Source organism: Larimichthys crocea, chromosome XIII (assembly GCF_000972845.2).
Source record: "Larimichthys crocea isolate SSNF chromosome XIII, L_crocea_2.0, whole genome shotgun sequence".
NCBI classification, from domain to species: Eukaryota; Metazoa; Chordata; class Actinopteri; family Sciaenidae; genus Larimichthys; species Larimichthys crocea.
In genome coordinates, this window is record NC_040023.1 from 33,090,482 (window position 1) to 33,110,643 (window position 20,162).

At 40.7% G+C, this 20,162-nt stretch overlaps 1 protein-coding gene and 1 long non-coding RNA gene across 4 annotated transcripts in view; one reads left to right on the forward strand and one right to left on the reverse strand.

Moving 5' to 3' along the window:
- LOC113747259 (uncharacterized) overlaps positions 1–10,625 on the reverse strand; it is a 34,934-nt gene extending 24,309 nt beyond the window's left edge. The window contains exons 1-3 of one of the 2 annotated variants that reach the window (XR_003463504.1): positions 10,583–10,625; positions 8,393–8,500; positions 5,797–5,996 (exon numbers count right to left, since the gene is read on the reverse strand). This is a non-coding gene — a long non-coding RNA (uncharacterized LOC113747259). Of the gene's footprint in view, positions 1–5,796; positions 5,997–8,392; positions 8,501–9,864; positions 10,562–10,582 lie in introns of those variants that run through there. The other variant, XR_003463503.1, reaches the window with a different exon arrangement.
- pear1 (platelet endothelial aggregation receptor 1) overlaps positions 1–20,162 on the forward strand; it is a 52,189-nt gene that overhangs the window by 28,800 nt on the left and 3,227 nt on the right. The window contains exons 5-22 of one of the 2 annotated variants that reach the window (XM_010747334.3): positions 1,355–1,447; positions 5,804–6,050; positions 8,253–8,358; positions 8,786–8,922; positions 9,390–9,602; positions 10,604–10,778; positions 10,918–11,038; positions 11,190–11,353; positions 12,421–12,523; positions 13,850–14,002; positions 14,091–14,222; positions 14,320–14,451; positions 15,054–15,176; positions 15,410–15,628; positions 16,634–16,773; positions 17,016–17,142; positions 17,780–17,842; positions 18,009–18,203. In XM_010747334.3, coding sequence (XP_010745636.1) covers positions 1,355–1,447; positions 5,804–6,050; positions 8,253–8,358; positions 8,786–8,922; positions 9,390–9,602; positions 10,604–10,778; positions 10,918–11,038; positions 11,190–11,353; positions 12,421–12,523; positions 13,850–14,002; positions 14,091–14,222; positions 14,320–14,451; positions 15,054–15,176; positions 15,410–15,628; positions 16,634–16,773; positions 17,016–17,142; positions 17,780–17,842; positions 18,009–18,203 — 2,643 coding nt within the window. The remainder of the gene's footprint in view (positions 1–1,354; positions 1,448–5,803; positions 6,051–8,252; positions 8,359–8,785; positions 8,923–9,389; positions 9,603–10,603; positions 10,779–10,917; positions 11,039–11,189; positions 11,354–12,420; positions 12,524–13,849; positions 14,003–14,090; positions 14,223–14,319; positions 14,452–15,053; positions 15,177–15,409; positions 15,629–16,633; positions 16,774–17,015; positions 17,143–17,779; positions 17,843–18,008; positions 18,204–20,162) is intronic. The other variant, XM_019275207.2, reaches the window with a different exon arrangement.

Genomic DNA, 20,162 nt, shown 5'->3' on the forward strand with positions numbered 1-20,162 from the left:
TCTGGCAGCTCATGCACTGTTTATGATGGGTGGAATACACTGAGAGGGAAATAATGTAACTCAATTTAACAGAGTTTTGATTGGATGAAAAACATTGTGAATTCTTTAGTAGTAGTCTTATGAAAAGTAAATACGTGACATTCAAGTTTTTTGTAGGGAAAATTACTGTATATTTAGATAAACAGCAACTTGAGTGGCTGTGAAGTGAAGCCAATGCAGAAGTGCCAAAAACTGCAGTTCCTCAAACGTCCACTTGAGGCTGGCTACAGAATAAATAGTCTCCATAAGTCCCACATGATAAAAATTTATAGTGTCTTTGGTTGTGGCTGACACAAAGTAGATAAATTGAGTTTTCTGCAGAAAAGGACTTGTGCGTTTGCACAAGAAGTTTAGTCAAAGTCTTTTTTTTTTTACTGGTCTCATAGACATGTTCTATAAGTGGATCTTATAAACTAAATACTGGCTCCTGTTGTGGAGAAATTGCTCAAGTCAAAAGGTCAATGGTGAGGTCAGGAAGGAAGAAAGTGTTCAGAAACCTCTGATGTCTCATGCTGTATTATTTATTAATGCTTGGCCACAGAGAATTAGAGACACTCTCAAAGTTCATCAGAAGTGCCTGAGTCGGTCTCACATTCTGCCGAACTCATCCTGGTGGATCGACTTTAAACCCAAAGATAACACCACAAATACTACACGCCCAGAATTAGTCAAAGAGAATGTTTTTACTCATGGAGGTGTTATTGTCAGCATATTCTAGTCTGGAGACACAGATGTCTGTTTACGCAGATATGTATAAAAAGGCAGCCACAGTGTTGAGATAGACTGGCACCTACTGTTCCCAATCAAAGCCAAACAACTAATACTGCCGTGACCTCGTGTAACCTAAGGATAGAAAATTCCATAACAGCTCCTTTTGTGTTTATTGCATGTTTCCCCTTCATGCTCGGCAGGTACAATCAGCAAATATACCACTATATGCCACTAAATAATACACACTAGTTCTTTCAGTCAAATCACAATCTTTCCCCAGCCATCACCAAAGTGTTTCGGTGGCCAGACTTTAAAAAAAAAGCACAGACAGGTATGTTGTTTAATTTGGAGGAGCCGTTGGAAAAACAGATAAAAAAAAGAGACCTGAAGTCTGAACACAGACAAATCACTCTAAGTCTTGTGTGAAAAACAAGATCCATGTTACGTAACATCCAGTTTGAACACCTCTATATCATGAGGGGTTACTTCTGATCTGAACTCTGCAGCAGTTTCACATAACTTCACATCCTGCTGTATTTCATCAGTTCAGTTGACGCTTCTCCACAAAGCAGAGACCGTTATAAAGTGTGTTTCTCATCAACAGCTCGCTGCACTAAGGAGTGCGTCCATGGTCGATGTGTCGCTCCGGACCGGTGCCAGTGCGAGGGAGGCTGGCGTGGCGACGACTGTTCCAGCGGTATGAATCAGTCTTTTCCTCTCACTCGCAGACATTTTCTCACTCTCCCTCTTTCATTTGCTTTTCCTCCCATCGCTTTCTCTCTCTTCAGGTGCACACACACACACACACAAACTTCTCATACACAACAGGAAATGACAGCAGGCCGTTAGTCAAGCGGCTGATCTTCACGTACACCACTCCATCACGCGCAGAAGGTCTTTCCAATGGAAACAGCATGGGAGCATTATACTGCATGCACGGCAATGAGTCATCAATGTCAGCCGGACTCCAGAAACCGGTTTACTAGACCAGAAGGACACCGAGCTGCACCTCCACTTCACCCAGACACTATTAAAAATTAGTAAAAGCTTTTCTTGTAGGCATAAATCAATCAAGTGTAATAAAAGTGAAAAGTCATACTCAAACAAACACGTAACAAAATAGCAGGAGAACAATGAGTTATGAGCTAAATACTGTAAGATATACTGAATATAGCTGTAGGCAATAACAAAGAATTAAGATACAGACATTAAACCAGCTTCTATTACCCATTATAACTTCTTTAAGACACTAAAGTCAGCAGAAACGGTTATACAATAGTTATTCAAGGCACCAACTCGGAACAGTGAGTCTAACCCTGTTTGTCTTGTCTGAAATCTCCTTAAATTCGAACGTCCAAACAACGCGGAGTGTGAAACCAGAACCACATTTTTCGTGGGGCTGCTGTTGCCGTTGCAGAAAAGAAGTTTTTTCCACTACCTCCAGCCCGTTTCATTGCAGTCAACTGGGTCAACAGTACACAGCCCTCCTCCATTTTCCCCCTATTCCTCTGCAGAGAGAGGGAACTGGCTTTAACGGGTAGCGGTTGATGTCCTGACAGGGGGATGATGGGAAGGGGAAATGGAAAATGTTACCCCACTCTTTCTCTTGCATGGCCCAGTTCTCTCCGTCTCTCCTTACACTCCCTCCCTCTTCCTTACCCTCACATTCGTTTTTTTTTTCTTTGTTTTCACTCGTTCACTCTGCTCTTTTCTCCTCTTCCACTCCTCCAGCCTTGGCTCCACTGTATCGCCCTATAATGGAGTCTTTTTGGCAGAATAAGCCTAACACTTCCTGGATGCCTGTGTGTTGACCTATCTAACTATGGGAAAGAGGAGAGGGGCTTGAGGTTTTCATCCTGAACACTCTCAGGACTGTTTGCCCACGAATATGGAGAAGAGAAGAGAGGAGGGAGAAGTACACTGAATACTTTTTATACACGTGAGAAGGCGGCAAAAAGAGGAGGGATTGGAAAGAATGGGATAATGATTCAGGGAAAAAGGCTAGTTTGGCTTATTGAGAGCTAGAAAATGTCATGTCGAAGCATTTTATGCTTTACGCAAGTCCTGTTAGGGGTCCCAGAGAGCTTCTAAAATGAGCAAGGGGTCGATAAGATGTCCAGGAGATTATGTGGTCTTTGGACACAAAGCAAAAACCCAACTCACTGCTTGGGACAAGTCTCTGGGGAAACAGAAGAATTTTCCCACCATGTCAGTGTGAATTCCTCATAAAAGGACAGTCAAGAGAAGCCAAGTCTGAAGTGTCTATCAATCAAGTTTAGATACAAGCAGTATGACTGATACTGTTTGTATCACTGCAGAGGTCAATGTTAATGGTACTTATGCTTGTATGTATACCTCCATTGAGATCACGATATCAATTGCATGAAAGACCTGAGAGCAAATTATACACACACACATAGACTAACAGTAAAACTATTTGTGTATCTGTGTGGTTGTCAATTACAAATATTATTTAATATATTAGTCAGTAGAACTTAAGATCAGGAGCAAATGTCTCTGGGTGGTGTCTTGGTTGTTCACTTTGACAATCTAACCAAATTCTAGGCGTTGATAAGGTTGTGCTATAAGGTTGTGAACTGCATACATCTCGTCCTTTTGGAGTTTAACAGGAGCTGAAAGGTTAATAAAAGTGGTCTGAATGTTAAAAGCAAACTGGCCTTACCTGAAACTAGGGCTTACAATGGTTACAATGATAGTATAAGATGGTATCATCAGCATAGAAACGGACATTGCAATGCTAAATTGTGAAAAAAATATAAATATAATACTACTTTACCTGTAGAGTAAATAGCAGTGGAGCTAATTTTGATCCTTGTGAGACAACTTTAGGATAAAAGTCTGAAGATTGTGTTGAAAAAATAAATTAGATTACAGAAATCAGGTTTTTTGTATGCCCGATGTTGTCGTACTATTATGATTTCAGGATTATCAGTTTATATAGAAGCTGATTGAGAAAACGTGCTATTCCTCCTATCGGGAATACACCCTGAAAATATGTTTGTGTTATGTTCGTGCTGCTTTTGATGTGTTTTCTAAAACATCAGTTATTTTTTGGCATTTTTTTGTTTGGTAAATTTGTCATGCAAAATATTATGTTTTCCGGTTTGTTAACTTGTTTTCTCGGAGGTCATGTTTTCTGACATGTCGCGGTTCGACGGTTTGAAGGCCTCTGTATTTTGTTGTGTCACTGTGATAAATAATCAAACATGCTGTAGGTCAGTGAACTCTCATGCACACATGCAAACACTTAAGAGGGAAAATTGGCCATGAATGCTACGTCAAATGTCAAACAACTGGCAATTTTGGGTTGATCAGCACCTGCCATTATGATGAATAAATCAAACATAGACTCTTAAGCTAAAGGTAAGTGTGTTTGATAAAGGCAAACTCAGCAACTCTTTTAGAGAAAGCCCTGCACTTGAGGATGTATATTTACATGCTGATAAACAAACAGATGGGTAGAGTTTTGATATTCGGCAGTGGAGGCTTGGACTCAAAATCACACGTCCAATCTGGTACATTTCACCCATTCACTCATCTGCTGTCTGGATGCATCAGCCCTGCAGACCCTTCAGTAAATCTCCCCTGCTGTCCTGGAGAATGTCTGTGTAAACATAATCGCTGCTCCAGCTGAGTTTCTCATTACTCAACGTGACACACTCCGGCAGAGCCCCTCTCCCGTGCCCACACGGAGAACAAGTGAAGTTATGATTCATTTAAACAAAAGAGGCAAGGGTCCTGCTCTAAGTTAGTGCAATAAACATGGCAGCGTGCTTAGCTCCAGACCAAATTTGGCTCTACGCTACCCTCTGTGTAATTATTGTCAAAGCAGTCCTTGTACTTTTCAAAGCTTTGGCAGGGGCATATGTTTAGCAGAGGCAAAAGGTAGAGGGGAGGGGAACTGGGAACATGGACTCGTATGACGTATAGCTCCGGCCTTGGTGCACGCTTGATTCTGAGCCGCTCACATAAAGAAAGATGATTCACGGAGGTCAGCATGAAATTGTTGGAATGGTTTTTAGCTTGAGAGAAAACAACTGAAGCCCGTCCATGTGTTACGTCAACGCTATTGAATATCACATTTTCTCGATGGCATCCAAAATCCAAGACAGTCCGAGGTATTGATGAGAAATTTGAAAAATGCACCCTTGACCAATCTGGGTTCTCATAACACGACCCCAGTGGACTGAGATCTCTTCATCATGAATTGAAATCCAAACCTTGTGTGAATCTCCACTGCACGCTAACCCCACTGGAGCCGATCCTTAGGCTTCTGTAACATTAACCATTTAAAAAGCCCTCCGTCCCGTGAGCTCCATGCAAATCTCCCTGCCAGTTCCAAGTTATTTGTTGGTAATATAAAACTGCACTGTGAAAGATGAGGATTTGAATGTGGAAGCGTGGTGGAGATCCACACTCGGTACTCATCCTCGAGCACTCTTCCGTCTCTTGTTTCTGTTATTCGTCTCTTTGCACTGAATTTAAAATCAGATTTGTTTCTGCTTATTTGTTTTTAATGACATCATATATTACTGTAAGTGTACACCGCGGCGTATGGGAGGAAAGAATTGCATGAAGAAAAACAGAAACTGACACAAAATGATCATGCTTGCGAGTTCCAAAAAATTATGTGTAATCTTATTTTGCTGCAGTGTTTTTATTGCATTTCCAGCACTGCACAGTCAGTTTGACTCAATGTTTAGAGTGGTGGGGCACATTACTGGAAGCTGACTTGTAAGAATCGCTGGAAAATGTGGCCAATGAAAGTGAAAACCTCCCTTGTGTGAATATGTGTAGCTGTTTTAACTAGAGTGGCAGTGGCCATGCTCTTCTCGGGATAAAAATAAGTTGTAAATGTGTGTTTGATTTTCATTGGATCAGTTTTTTAAGATAAGCAAATTCCCACAAGCCAAAAGTCTAGTTTTAAAAACACAAACAAACCACAAGAATTCGGGTTGTGTTTTACTCTCTTACTCTGGATCAATAAACGTCATAGTCATAAAACAACTGTTTGCCCTGTTGTACCTTTCAGCCTGTGATGACAAACACTGGGGGCCAGGCTGCGGTCAGCAGTGCAAGTGTGAGAACGGAGCTCTCTGCGATCCAGTCAAGGGCGCCTGTCAGTGTCCTCCGGGGTTCATCGGACGCTACTGTGAGGACTCGTGTCCAGCAGGGACCTTTGGGAAAGGCTGCCTGCAGAGGTGTAAATGTGGGACTGGAGGAACCTGCGATAAAGCAACCGGAGAGTGTTTATGTCGGGATGGATTCACTGGGACTTTGTAAGTTCACTCAACACATGTTAAATAAGGAGCCTTGCACATTAGGAAATGCTATATTGATTTCATAAACAGATGAAAACATTGACTTCCATTACAGCATTTTGGAATGGTTCCACTTTTCACAGTTTTAATCTTCATGAAATTTATTATTACAAACAGAATATTTTTAATTAAAGTCAAAATACTTCATTCAGTCCCTCAAGGAGCTTTTTTTAATTTTTCTGTCAAGACTCAGAGGCTGCAGTCATACTAGCAGCTTTGTGAGGCTAAACATAACCAACCTCAACTCGACAAAGGCAACAAGTTCTCGACAATCATCAGCCAAACTGTTCGCAATAAATGTATAAACTCACTGACCGCCCAGTAATGTCAAAAAGTAAGAACTCTGAAAAGGACAAAGAGACGTTGCCAGCTGTTGGCCTAACTATGGCTGAGATTAGCTCATTACAGGGCTGCCCTAACGGTCATCATTCGAGTCGCTGACATTCAAACTGGATAGCATACACTCCACAGTTATGGACCACAGGCAGCGTATTGGCTCTCTGGAGAATAATGCCTCTGAGGTTGACCAGCGTCTTTAACGACTTGAGAATACTCTGCTCTGCTGCGAGTCTACAAGTCACTGAAAGCTAAAATTGCAATCCATCCAGAACCATTGAGATATTTACCTGTGTCTTTGGAGGCATGCTGCTATAAATTGACACAAGTTAACAACTTGACACAACTCACTTCATTATCTTTATTCTTCTCAGGAGGTCAGATTTATCGCTTCTTAACAAGTTATGCGTTTCCACGACTTAATTTTAAGATGGAAAAAAAAAGACCCTGCTGAACTATACTATAATCCATGAGTCATCTGTTACACCCTGTTTTTTAGATGCCCCCGAGGATGAGTAAGCAATGAAAATTCTTCCCTACTAGATATTAATGGAAACTCTTATACTGCCAATGTGAAAGCACAACAAACCACTTTGAGCTAAATAAGAAAAAAAAAAAAAAAGTGGGGGCTTGGCAATACTGGCTATGAAATAAAGCTCCTTGATGAATCGTGTATATTTGAAGCCTGTCCATGTTATTACACCTCAGGGGTGTATTAGAGAATAGAATATGCCAACAATGAATTGTACAACAGGTTAGTTACAGCCAAGTAATCTGATTGGTTAAAGACACGTTCCAGCCGTGCTGTAGATTCCCACAAAGCCGCTGCAATGCCAAGACTTATAGCAACCAGAGAGCTACTGTTGGCTTTTTCTGGCTCCTTCCTCTTTCTACTACTCTTCTTCAGAGAAGTTAAAAGGAGAACATAACAGGGTCAATAAACTCTTGCCTATATCATCACTAAGACTCTTTCCAAACCTCAGTATTTGTGTTCAGTGGTGAAAGAAGTGCTCAGATCTTTTACTTTCGCTGCATTCAAACTCTTATTTTAAAAAACGTCCAGTGTGTAACATTTAGCCGGCTCTAGTTACAGAAATATGGCAGAAGTTAAGATATAATATTCATAAGTATGTTTTCATTTGTGTTTAATCATCTGAAAATAAGAGCTGTTATGTTTTTGTTACCTTAGAACGAGCTTAAATTAAATGTATATCTACAGATGCTGCAGGTCCTCTTGCACGGAGTCGGCCAGGTTTTTATAGTAGCAAAGCAAACACTGCCCCTAAACAAGACGATTCACATTTTTAATGCGATTTGGGAGGGTGAGTGGAGGGGGTTGCAATCTGCAACTACACCACTAGATGCCACTAAATCCTACACACTGAAAGTACAAAAGTATCAGCAGTAAAAGTACTTACTATGCAGAAGAGCCCATTTTAATATGTGCATTTATATTACAGGATTAGGATTATTGATGCGATGATGTGAGATGGTTAATTTCCTCCCAAAGTTTTATTTTAATCTATTACTTTAAATAGTAACTACAGTTAATATATCAAAAGTAGTTGAGTACAATATTAGCCTCTAAATTGTGTGACTGGTCCTATAAAGTAACAGAAAAATAAAAAAAAACTCTTGTCACAGTTACTTTACTGTTTGCATAATTAATTTAATAAAAACATGTTTTTTTGTGCACTTTTACTGTAGAGCAAAAACATTACTCGTGTCTTCAAGAATGTCCCAGGACACATGGAGTGTGTTTTTTTGACTAAAGTGGTCCATTAAGCTGTTATTAAGCATCGACCCCCATCTTTTCCTCCCCAGCTGTGAGAAGGCCTGTCAGGCCAGGAAATGCCAGGCACGTTGCCCCTGCCAGAATGGTGGTATCTGTCGGGGCAAAGGGATCTGCGCTTGCCCCCCTGGATGGACGGTAAGTTTTCAGGTTAAAGAACGCACTCACTAACCTTTAAGTTATCTGTGGACGTTGCCAGATTTCGAATTAGCTCATGTGTTATGTTCCAGCTGGCTCCAGACTTTGGACAAGCGGTCACATTTTCTTAACACTGACTTATCTGTAAAGACATTGTGAAAGCAACCTGTCATCTCTGGAGACTCGCAGATGGGTTTTCCACAAAGTGAAAAAAATTTATAATGAAGTTTCTTTGGAAAACGTACACGGAGTGGAGACATGTTTGTGATCCCATCAGAGAGCAAACTAACAGAATATTCTCCAAGTATCTGCGTCAAGTGTAAAGTTGCTATGTTGGTGTCTGATTCCAGTTTTTGCAATGATTCATCTGTGTTTACTTGGCATTTATTTCTGACTCAGTTTTTTTTTCTCCTGGTTTTCTCTGCAGGGTGCAGTTTGCACAGAGCGATGTCCAGAGGGAAGGTTTGGACCAAACTGTGCTGAGGAGTGTGTCTGTCACAACAGGGGTAAATGTGACCCTCAAACTGGACAGTGCCAGTGTGCCAAAGGTTTCACCGGTTACAGGTGTGTATGCAAGTGTTTCATGTGGCTGTCCTGCAGCTTTATTCAGCTTCTTTCTCCATTGCAAATGAATAACAAGAACAAAACTATTGCCTCAGTACTGTAAGTGAATGCTCTGTGTTCATGCACTTTGTTTTTTCCTCATATACTTGCTGTCCTTTTGTATTAAAGCATCACAGACCATCTGGGTTTGTTAGCATGCTTTTTGAAGTTTACTGATGTCAGACAGCCTGATTTCTAGGCACTGAACAGCCTCTCTGTGCTTTTGTGCCAAGTAGAGTTATTTCTAACTATTTAATGGACACCAGAGAAAAACAAAAACAGCCTTGGCTAACATCACGACTGGCTAACCACAATACAAAATGGAAGCTTGGATTCGGTTTGTGGTTCATGTGTGAATCAACAACAGACTTGTGCATTGCTTTCCATCCGTCCTGCATCTCTATAATCTCCTGTGTCCCCGCCCTCAGGTGTAACGAGGAGTGTGCTGCAGGTACTTATGGTCAGGACTGCGAAGGTGTGTGCGACTGTGCAAACGGTGCACGCTGCTACAACATCGATGGAGGCTGTCTATGCGAGCCGGGCTTCCGTGGTCCACACTGCAGGGACAGGATGTGTGGACATGGCAAATACGGCATGCACTGTGAACGCACCTGTCTCTGCCAGGACAAGCACACACTCAGGTGAGCGGGCGTCGTCAGGAGAAGAAGAAGATGACGACGATGAAGGGGTTAAAGCAAACATTTTTCTGAGGCGGTGCTATTCTTGGGTTTTGGTTGAGATAAACCTCAGTGAGTGGTAGCCTCATTTAGACCTTATCTCCTGCTGAGACGCCCGTCCTGGTTGGTTGGTTGGTTAGCACAGATTTAAAGTTTTACAAACTCAGCTTATGAAGACGTTTCTCTATAAACGTGAACCATACTTCCAATAAAACATGAATCTTACCTTTGCAAGACCTCGACATCTCATGCTGGTGGGCCTGATGAGCTTGTTTCTGCCACATTTGTACATAAAACTGTATGCCAACTACTGAAGACGCCACAGCTTTGAGTGGTTTTCCCATTCTGGACTATCATTAGCAACCTGAAAGCCAGTAGGGCCAGCTAAGTAAACTGGCTAATAGGTAGTTTGACCCAAACACAGGTTAGTTAATTGTTAGCTGTAGTCTTTGGGCTTCATAACACTGTGGCTGGTTCATGTTTTCACAAGGTTTGCTCAGGTTATGTGGCCTCACACAGCTGGTAAACCCACACAGGTGTTTCTATTTAAACCTCTTCTCAGGACTTTGTGGGCGTGTGCAGGCCGTGTTTGATTGACATGTCTACTCTTGTTGCACCTGCAAAGGTGTGGCAACTTACATCTTTATTATTCTCATTACTGGTAGTTGAGTTTAATAACCTAATTTCCTAACCAGAGCAATCTGTGTGCGTGTGCATGTTTGCTAATTGCTTTTTTCAACCCATGAGATTATTTCTGATTTCAGACCAGCTGTGCCGGTCAAAAACGACCATATGCTGTTGATAATAACGAGGAAACACCCAAAGTATTAGAGGTGTCCAGTTACTTGTCAGCCTTTATCAATAAATGTTCAAAATGAAAGCTTTCTTTGGCAGAGCTTTCTCACTGTTCCTTTGTCTTTTTGTAGCGGTTGCCTCATACTTACATCATGTTTTTCATTGTCCAGCTGTCACCCAATGAAAGGAGAATGCACGTGCCAACCTGGGTGGGCGGGACTGTTCTGTAACGAGACCTGCGCTCACGGTTTCTACGGTCACGGTTGCTTGGAGCCGTGTCTGTGTGTGAATGGAGGGGTGTGTGACAGCGCCACCGGCCAATGCCATTGTGCCCCCGGGTTCACGGTGAGTGGTGGCGTTGTTTCATGAAGTTTAATGAATCAAGTTTATTAGATCAGATTTCTGTAGCTTTTAGATGAAAATACCTATTTTTAAGTATGTGTCTAGGTTTATTATATGTGTTGCTACTTATTTATTATTGCAGGGGGTTCACTGTGAGAGTTCATGTAAAAGTGGCACCTATGGCAAGAACTGCTCCCTGGAGTGCTCCTGTAAAAACTTTGTCGATTGCTCGCCCATCGACGGGACTTGCTTCTGCAAAGAAGGTAAAAAAAACATCACACAGTCAGTCAGTGCTTGACCTGTTTACAGACTGTTGCATACATGAAAATCTGTAAAATAAATAAATAAATAAAAGCTTTCTATCAACCGTGTGACTAAACAAACATGGCTGACGGTCCTTCATGTGTCATCCAGGCTGGCGAGGGCGGGACTGTTCCACCCCCTGCTCGGAGGGAACCTGGGGCCCAGGATGCAACGCCACCTGCCACTGTGCCAACGGGGCAAAATGTAATCCTGCAGATGGATCCTGCACCTGCACAGCCGGCTGGCAGGGGGCGCGCTGTGACCAACCTTGCCTGGTAAATGACTGGATATGAGACTTTATAGCTGTTTATGAAGTGGGAAAGAGGTGGGCAAAACTGATTGGACCTCTAGCAAGTGATCTTTAAGGGATGCATCACCAGTGCAGATAATTAGATTAACACAGGGTCAACAATACAATGAAATATGTTGGACAAGACAGACAACCGGTCAGCTCAGTATTAAAAGTGTGTAACAGATAATAATAAGATAAAGAAATAATATAAAAATAAATATGTGTATTATACACAATATACAAAAAAATAAAATACAAAATATAGTAAAATAGATAAATCTTATATATATAAGATATATTACACTATTGGAATACTGATTGCCAGAGTAAAGTTAAGTAAGTTTTAGACCACTTCTGCCAGTCGAAATGGGGAAATGCAAATAAAAAGGAAGGTAGGATACGATATAAGTTTATTAATCCCTCGATATATGTAGGAAAATATTAATATAAGATACAAAAGTTGTAAAATAACATATACATGCATACAAAAATAGAATAAAAGTAGAAATAATAACCTAAAGGGAGGTGCAAAGTAGAAATGAACATGCTAGGGTTTAATGAAGAGATCAGATTTAACGTGTTAATCCCCCCCGCACACCTTCTCTGTTTGTCTCCCAGAGCAGAAAATGTTCTGGACTCGAGCCACAACATCGTATGAAAACACATCAAGGTGTAAAATGATACTAACAACAGAAGATTAAAAGAATTTACTCTCTGTTTATTCTATGTCAAGCCGAGCAGAAGAATGAACTGTTATATAAGACTAATGCATAAATCAGAAGGGTGATAATTTTACAGGACGTGTCAGTTGTGATTGGACAGTCTGTAGAAATGTTGTCCAGCTTTTCATCCCTTACCTCACCCTCTGTATGCTTTAATCTGTGTTTTGGACATGTGCCTCTCCTGTCTCTGCCACGCCAACCCACCAGGCTGTCTATACAACAACACATTGCCAGTGTAGTATTTTGTCTGACTCTGACTGAGCTGGCCGAATGTTGCAGAGATTCCCCTGACAATTCTTTGCCCGTTGGCATTTGTTCACATGTGCAGATGGGCACGTTTGGGCCAGGCTGTCTGAAGAGGTGTGATTGTGTTCATGCCGACGGCTGCCAAGCTACCACTGGGGAGTGCCACTGTCTGCCAGGTTGGTGGGGTAAGTGATGACGTCCTCCGGGTGTCTCTGCCAGCTTGGCTTCTGTTCCACAGATAAATCTGGTCCAGCACGACTAAGAGAGCCACAGGTTTTAAAGCACTCTGTCCCTCTGATTGTGCTACTGACTTTGCTATTCTTGCCCAATCACATATACTTTACATGACTGACAACCATTTTCATACTGTGCCAAAGGCTTTCAGGTTTGATTCTCTGCTTTCACTGCAGCCATTAGTTCTCGCTTTAAAAGGCAATCCATCACAGAGGTCAAGGTGTTTATCTTTAGGCTTTTTCATGTTAACATTATTATCACATTTAGTGCTGGAGGAAGTGCTAAAAGCCTTTACTCGAGTAAAAGTAGCTAAAATGAACTATCAACATACTCCATAACAAAGAAAAGTCCTGCATCCACAATCTTATGTAAAAGCAATATCAGCCAAAACTCAATATGTAGCCAGTTTTATGTAACTGCTAGATACTTTTGGACTACATTACATTACATTACATTACATTGCATTTAGCAGACGCTTTTATCCAAAGCGACTTACAGAGGAGGACATAAGCTGACTACTATTTATATCATGTTTTATTAAATGATCACATGTTTTGTTTATTAAAATCAAACCTGCAAAGTCATTTTTAACTAAATGCTGATGTTAAACTTGTATAAATATTTATCCCTCTCAAACATAGTGGAGCAGAGGCACAAACAAGATAAAGTGAAGTACAAGTACCTCAAATTGCACTTTCAGAGTAACTACAGATGTCACTATCATTTTCAGATTGTCTCTGTTTGCTTATCATTTGCCTTTGAGTTTTATTTTTGTCACAAACAGTTATGTTTTTCTGTTAGCCAGCTCTCAAATCTCACATGTTGATGGTTCATTGACTTTAAAATGGTCTTTGCTAGCAGCCGCCCTCTGATTATAAGTAAAACAAAAGCAACCACGACTAAAGATTATTTATCTGAACCCAGTTTCAAGTGTAATTAGATTTTTTATATAACTCTAAAAGTGTCTTTATGACTGGAAGTAAATCAAACTAACAAATCAGGCAGTTTAAAGTATAGACAATGTGAAGTTTATGGACTTGTGAAAAAAACATGCTCTTCACATTGACTTCTTTTATGTTTGATTTTACTGGTTATGTTTGTTACTGCAGTAAATTTATGAATGCAGGACTTTTACTTGGATGGAGTGTATCAGCGTTGTAGTATTGCCAATTTTTCTTGAGTAATAGATATGAATACTGGGAGTGTGCCTGCACTCCTTATTCATCCACTCCACAGACACAGTCTATGATGATTCACTCTCCATTTTTGTCCTCTAGGTCCTCGTTGTAGCGAGCCATGTTCAGAGGGCTTGTGGGGGCGCCACTGTAATCAGACCTGTTTCAAGCATTGCCCCAACAGTGACACATGCTTGAGGGAGACTGGAGCATGTGTGTGTCGCCCAGGCTACTGGGGAGTGACGTGTCAGAACAGTGAGTCCGCTGACATCAAAACCAGAAGCGTACTGGAGTTAGTGTGTAGCATCTGGCTCGGCTCACTCTTTATCTCTTTGTCTCCCAGAGTGCAGAGCTGGTATGTACGGAGAGCAGTGCAGCATGTCATGCCCGTCCTGCGGCCAGTCGTACCGCTGCCACCATGTGACAGGAGAGTGTGATTGCCTACCTGGATACACTGGAGTCAACTGTGATCAAGGTTGGCGTTATACGCCCATGTGCAAAGACATAGACATCTTCTATGTTCGATACAATCTGGTGCAGTGGTTTCATACATGACATTGTGTGTTCTACAGTGTGTCCAGCTGGCTACTATGGCAAACTGTGTTCTGAGGTGTGTGTTACCTGTGCCAACAACTCCACATGCAACCACCGGGACGGCCACTGTGAATGTTTGCCTGGCTGGACTGCTACCGACTGCTCCATACGTGAGTGTAACTGCATCTTTTTCTAGAGGAAAAAATGTAAGTGGCTTAACATGAAATATGAGCTGCTGAGAGAGGAATACAACTGATGGCTGCATCAACCACAACATAACATCCAAGACGTTCTTTTAGTGTTGACTCCAAGATGTTAACAGTTGTCTTATGTTAAGTCTAGCAGGGCTGCAAGTAACATTGATTTCCTTCAATCAATCTGCTGATCTCTAAAATGACAGAAAAAATCCGGTTATAATCCCCCACAGTGCAAAGTGGTGACGAGCGACAAATCCTCACATCAGAGAAGGACAAATCAGAGAGTTTTGGGTATTTTTACTTGAAAAATTCCTGAAACCATTAATCAGATTAATGTTCTTTTGATCAACTTTTCCATTGATCAGCTCTACAGCCTAAATATTCTCTAGAACCGATAAAATAAATAAATAAACTACCAAAAGAGAAGTTGTAATTTTACTGAACATTGCACTCTTGTGTAATATTTATCCCAAATTTGGACAAATATGACCGCACAAGTGGACCATTATTGTCTTTGCACCATAGTTAAATGTGTGTTACATTTGTCTAATGACATGAACCTTGTGTTTTTCCAGCCTGTACTCCAGGACGCTTTGGCCCGTTCTGTACTCAGACCTGCTCCTGTCCAACCAACCTTATCTGTGACCGATTTACCGGAGACTGTCTGTGTGAAAGTGGAGGAGATGACTGTAAACAAGGTATAGATACACACAGATTTGCCCTTTTAATATAGAAGCTAAGTATACAGACTTTCACTGACTGCCTATGATTATCTTTATCTTGAAAAACAGTGGATAGAAACTTCATGTCACTGCCTTCATATTCCATTTGCAGGTTTCGTGGTTTCCTTGTTCCATCTCAGAGGTGGAAACTTAATGAAAGCCGTCTTAGTCTCTGTGCTTAATTTTCCTTTCCACCTCCTGTTTAACAGACTCGTCTGAGCAGTCAGGGAGTGTTATGGTTCCTCTTCCTCCTGGTGAGAGGGAGTCATGGGGAGCCATCGGTGGCATCGTCGTGCTTGTCATCCTGGTGGTGTTGCTGCTGGCTCTGCTGCTGCTCTACCGCCGCAGGCAGAAGGACAAACAGAACAACACGCCAACCGTCTCCTTCTCCACCAGCCGCACGGTCAACTCTGAATACGCTGTTCCAGGTACAGAACAGAGTATACAGTATTTCTATCAGGTCATACAGTGTGAGGAGTTATTATGTTGGGGGGGAAAAGCCACACATGTATGTTTTTAACACATTAAAGTAAATTAAATGTTTTATCTGCTGCAGAATAATGTATCCCAAAAACAAAAGGGAGAATTAATTTTTAATTTTTTTGGTCTTGTCAGATTGGTAGTCAGTTTTCTGTTTACGTAGATGGATAACTTATTTTCATACAACTAACTTATTGCATTAAGCACTAATCACCGTTCTATCATATGCAGATGATTACACTAAACTCTCCTCCTTCTCTTAACTCACCAATATGAACGCACATCTCGACCTGCACCTAGCCACCAAATAAACATTCGCCAGAGCACTGCTATGGTCAGTTTTCTGGCTCGATACCTAATTAGTTGCTCAGCTCCAACTCATTATTCCAAAAACTAAAAAGCACTACTCGTAAGTTTGTTTACTTTGTCTCTGGTTCCCCTGCTGGTGCTCAGCCTGCAAGCTGCTACCAATCAAACACAGGCAGCAGCACACTGCTCCAGCAGTGAACATCCAATTTTCCTTTTAATTATATAAAACTACGTGTTTGTAACATTATCAAATTTAAATATACAGTATGCTTTATGAGGTAACTTTCCGTTAAATTCAACCTGACATATGCGGTAACCTTAAAAACTTAAGAGAGACTAGAGAAAAGTAGTTTGAATTGGGACCATGCTTGTCTGTGTGGCGTGTATTTATAATGATTTGTATATGATAATAAATTCAATCATAGTGAGTAATAGGTAATAATTAGTTTTCTTTGGGAGAGGTTTAACATTTTCAAAAGAAATTATACTTTTATTTTGATGTTTTAATAATTGCTCTTGTGTAATAATGTGTTGTTTTTTTGTTGTTTTTCTGCAATTAGTGTTCCACAGAGATGCATTTTTATTGACCTTGAGGTAATTTACCCGCAGCAGACGTGATTCCATATGTTTGTTTTGGCCTACAGATGTTCCTCACAGTTACCACCACTACTACTCCAACCCCAGCTACCACACACTGAGCCAGAACAGGCCTCCGCTGCCACACCTCCCCAACAACCATGACCGCACCATCAAGGTGAATGTCAACTCTGTTACAATCAACTCGGTGAGCTCATACTTTAGGCAGTTTTCAGGCTTCATAGCAACTGTGGTGCAGCATTATGACAAATATGTGATTTATCCAATCAACAGCAGCTGTTTTTTCAGGGCCATAAAATGATAAAATGTTGAGCTCACTTCACGTCAAAGGGTACATTTTCTTTGCATGCATGATTTCGGATTATCGTCTTTCGTACATTTTCTTTGCATGCATGATTTCGGATTATCGTCTTTCTGTCTGTCCTACAGAACACCAACAACCAGCTGTTCTGCAGCGTGAAAAACATGGAGAGGGAGAGACGGGGCTTGTTTGGGGTTGAGAGTAATGCCACTCTACCTGCAGACTGGAAACACCACGAGCCACGCAAAGACTCAGGTCCGTCTTCACTGTGGGACTCACAATTCAGGATCAGATACTTCACATTTCATCCATTTAGAGGAGACACTCATGCAGAGAAACCTGGAGCAGAAGAGAAAAATGAAATGAGTGGATTAACATTTACAGGCTTATAAAGGGAGTTTGGTTTCCTGACCTCCTGACCACAGCTACATAAAAGATAATCTGTTAAACCTGCAGCTTACTCATAATATAACCTTCTGCTAACACACCTAAAAGTAATTCCTTTTTTCCAAGTGTCTAATAATAGTGAAAGCAGGGGAAAACAATTTGTCTCCCATGTTTTAACAATAAAATAATCATTCTTGGAGATATTGAATAGAAGCAAAGTTCAGTTCAGTGAATGTTGAGAAATCTTTTTTATGCAGACTACACCAAAGTTTATCGACCGTCACATTTCCTTTGGACAGAAAGTCTTTTCAGTCAATAATGCACATTTGATCTGAGACTCTAAAAAAACAAAAACAATAAGGACTTCATAAAAAGTTATAGTTGCATTGCCAGCTTTTACTCACCTGCTATTGATTTTGCAGGTTTCCAAAGCAGCTTATCTGCTTTTGATTAGTTCGCCATAAATGAAAATGAAGATGCCAGATTTGTCTTTTATTGTTTACAGGAGCTTTTGGAATCGACCGGAGCTACAGCTACAGTGCCAGCCTCGGAAAATATTACAACAAAGGTGGTTTATCTTTTTGCTCCTTCCTATGACCTGCTGTATAGGAGCAGGAATACCAAAGATTACATTATTAGCATCATAGAAGTAGAGATTTGGAATGAAAACAAAGGTTCTGACTCTTCACATGTACTCAATTTCTTCTGTCTCGTTGCTTCCTGTGTGTTGACAGAGCTGAAGGACACGGTGGCGGTGAGCAGCAGCTCTCTGAACAGCGAGAATCCTTACGCCACCATCAAAGACCTGCCCGGCCTGCCCTTCTGCCCCCCGGAGAGCAGCTACATGGAGATGAAGTCCGCCGTGCCCAGAGAGCGAGCGTACACTGAGATCAGCCCGCCACCGTTCAACACGGCCACCTTACGCCGAGGTGAGCGACACTTTTTTTAGACCTGCCTTTGTAATGATACTTTCAACGAGGCGATAATGCGGGGACGTAGGCTGCAGCATATCAGAGAGTGAGATGTGTTTCTCAACATCAGTATTACAAGGAAACAATCAGGCCATTTGGAAGAGTCACGTTACATATTTCTCTGATCAAATGTTGGAAGAAACAAGAATGTTTCTTCAGTAATGAATTTCAGTAATGACATGCTCAGGTTAAAAATTGCAACTTGAATGGTCGCACCCTTTATTATTATTATTATTTTTGGTTATTTTATTATTTGTTCTTCTTCTCTCGTTATTTTTTTAGATTAATCATTCGGTGTACAAGAGCTAAAAATGTCCAGCACAATTCCCTAAATCTAAGAGTGCTGTCATTATATTTCTTGTTTTTCTTCGACCAACAGTCCAAAAAAAACCCAAATATTATCAATTTACTATCACGTACGATTCAGTTCAACTCAATAACATTTTATTTATATAGCGCCATATCATAACAAATGTTATCTCATGACACTTTCCATACAGAGCAGGTCTAGACTGTAGTCTTTATAATATTATTTACAATGAGCCATAAAGAAAAGCAGCCAAACTTCACAATTTAATGGAATGTTTGGCTTGAAAAATGATTTTAATGATTAATTGTATATCAAAAAAAGTCAGCTCTGAACCCTGTCAGGCCAAATAGTGCCATTCCATTAAAATGCATCATCTGTCTACCTTTAATTAAAGTCAGACTGCACACTTGTTGACCCGTCTGAGAAAACTTTTTTTTTTTTTAGATCAGTCAAAAATTAGAACAGGATTTGTGCTCTGAGAGATGGGGAAGGATGGACTTCCTCAAGATGATTACATGGAAGTCAAGAAAAGGGAAGAGGACGAGCAGGAGTAAAGGATGTTCTTTTAATTGTCCCGCATTTTAGCCCGGGTAATACATCAACATTAGGTCGGATTAATAAATTATATGAGCATTTTTTCCTCCGGTGAAGGAAAATATCATCAGTTTGGATCCTGACAGTGTGGAACAATGTCTGAGAGAAAATAGTGCTCACCACCAATCAGCAGTTTATTATTATTTTCACACATGCTCCACTGGAAGACTGTTGTTAATGATAGGAAAAAATTAAGCTCTGCTGGACAAACGGTTGAAGCATTAATGAACTTAAAATCAGTGATTATGAAGTTATGAAGGCATCATAAGTGAGCCAGAGTCTGTTTTTAAAGGGGAAAAAATAAAACAAATATAATATAACCTGATTTATGAATCTTATATCTGGCCACACAGCATTTAACACTATAGAAATAATAATATAACACGCTATAATGTAGATCCATGCACAGTGTTTATTAGTGTGTAGCATTTGTACACTCGCCTACATGAGGAGCTCCTAACTACATTAACGAACACTTATAACTGATAACTGCTACATTTTAAAGTGTTAACATTTGTTAAATGTTCAAGGGGTTAAAGTCAAGTGCCAGTAGTTCCTGCTCTTATTGCTTTACTTTGGAAAGGATTCATGTCCCATCTCTCTCTCTCTCTCTTCCAGGTCTATAAAAGTGATGTATGTGATGCAAAGATTGATATTTTATCAGTGTTTTGTATCATTTGTCTGTGATACTCTAGTTTAATAAAAATGGTTTGGGTGAGAAGGATGATATTTGCTTCAAAGAGAATAAAGATCACTCTGTGTGTGTGTGTGTGTGTGTGTATATATATATAGAATATTTGGGGGAAATGGGGAAATGCTTCGTTTCAGGTTTTTTATGAAAAGAATTTAAGAATTCATAAAAGTTGAATATATGAATATAGGTCTGAAATACAACCACACACACACACTTATAGACATGCAACGTGGAAAGATGGTGCAGCAACCTAAGGGAAGTTTCGGTGTCTTGCTCAAGGGTGTCTTGGCAGTGTCCTGTAACCTCTTAAGCTATCAGT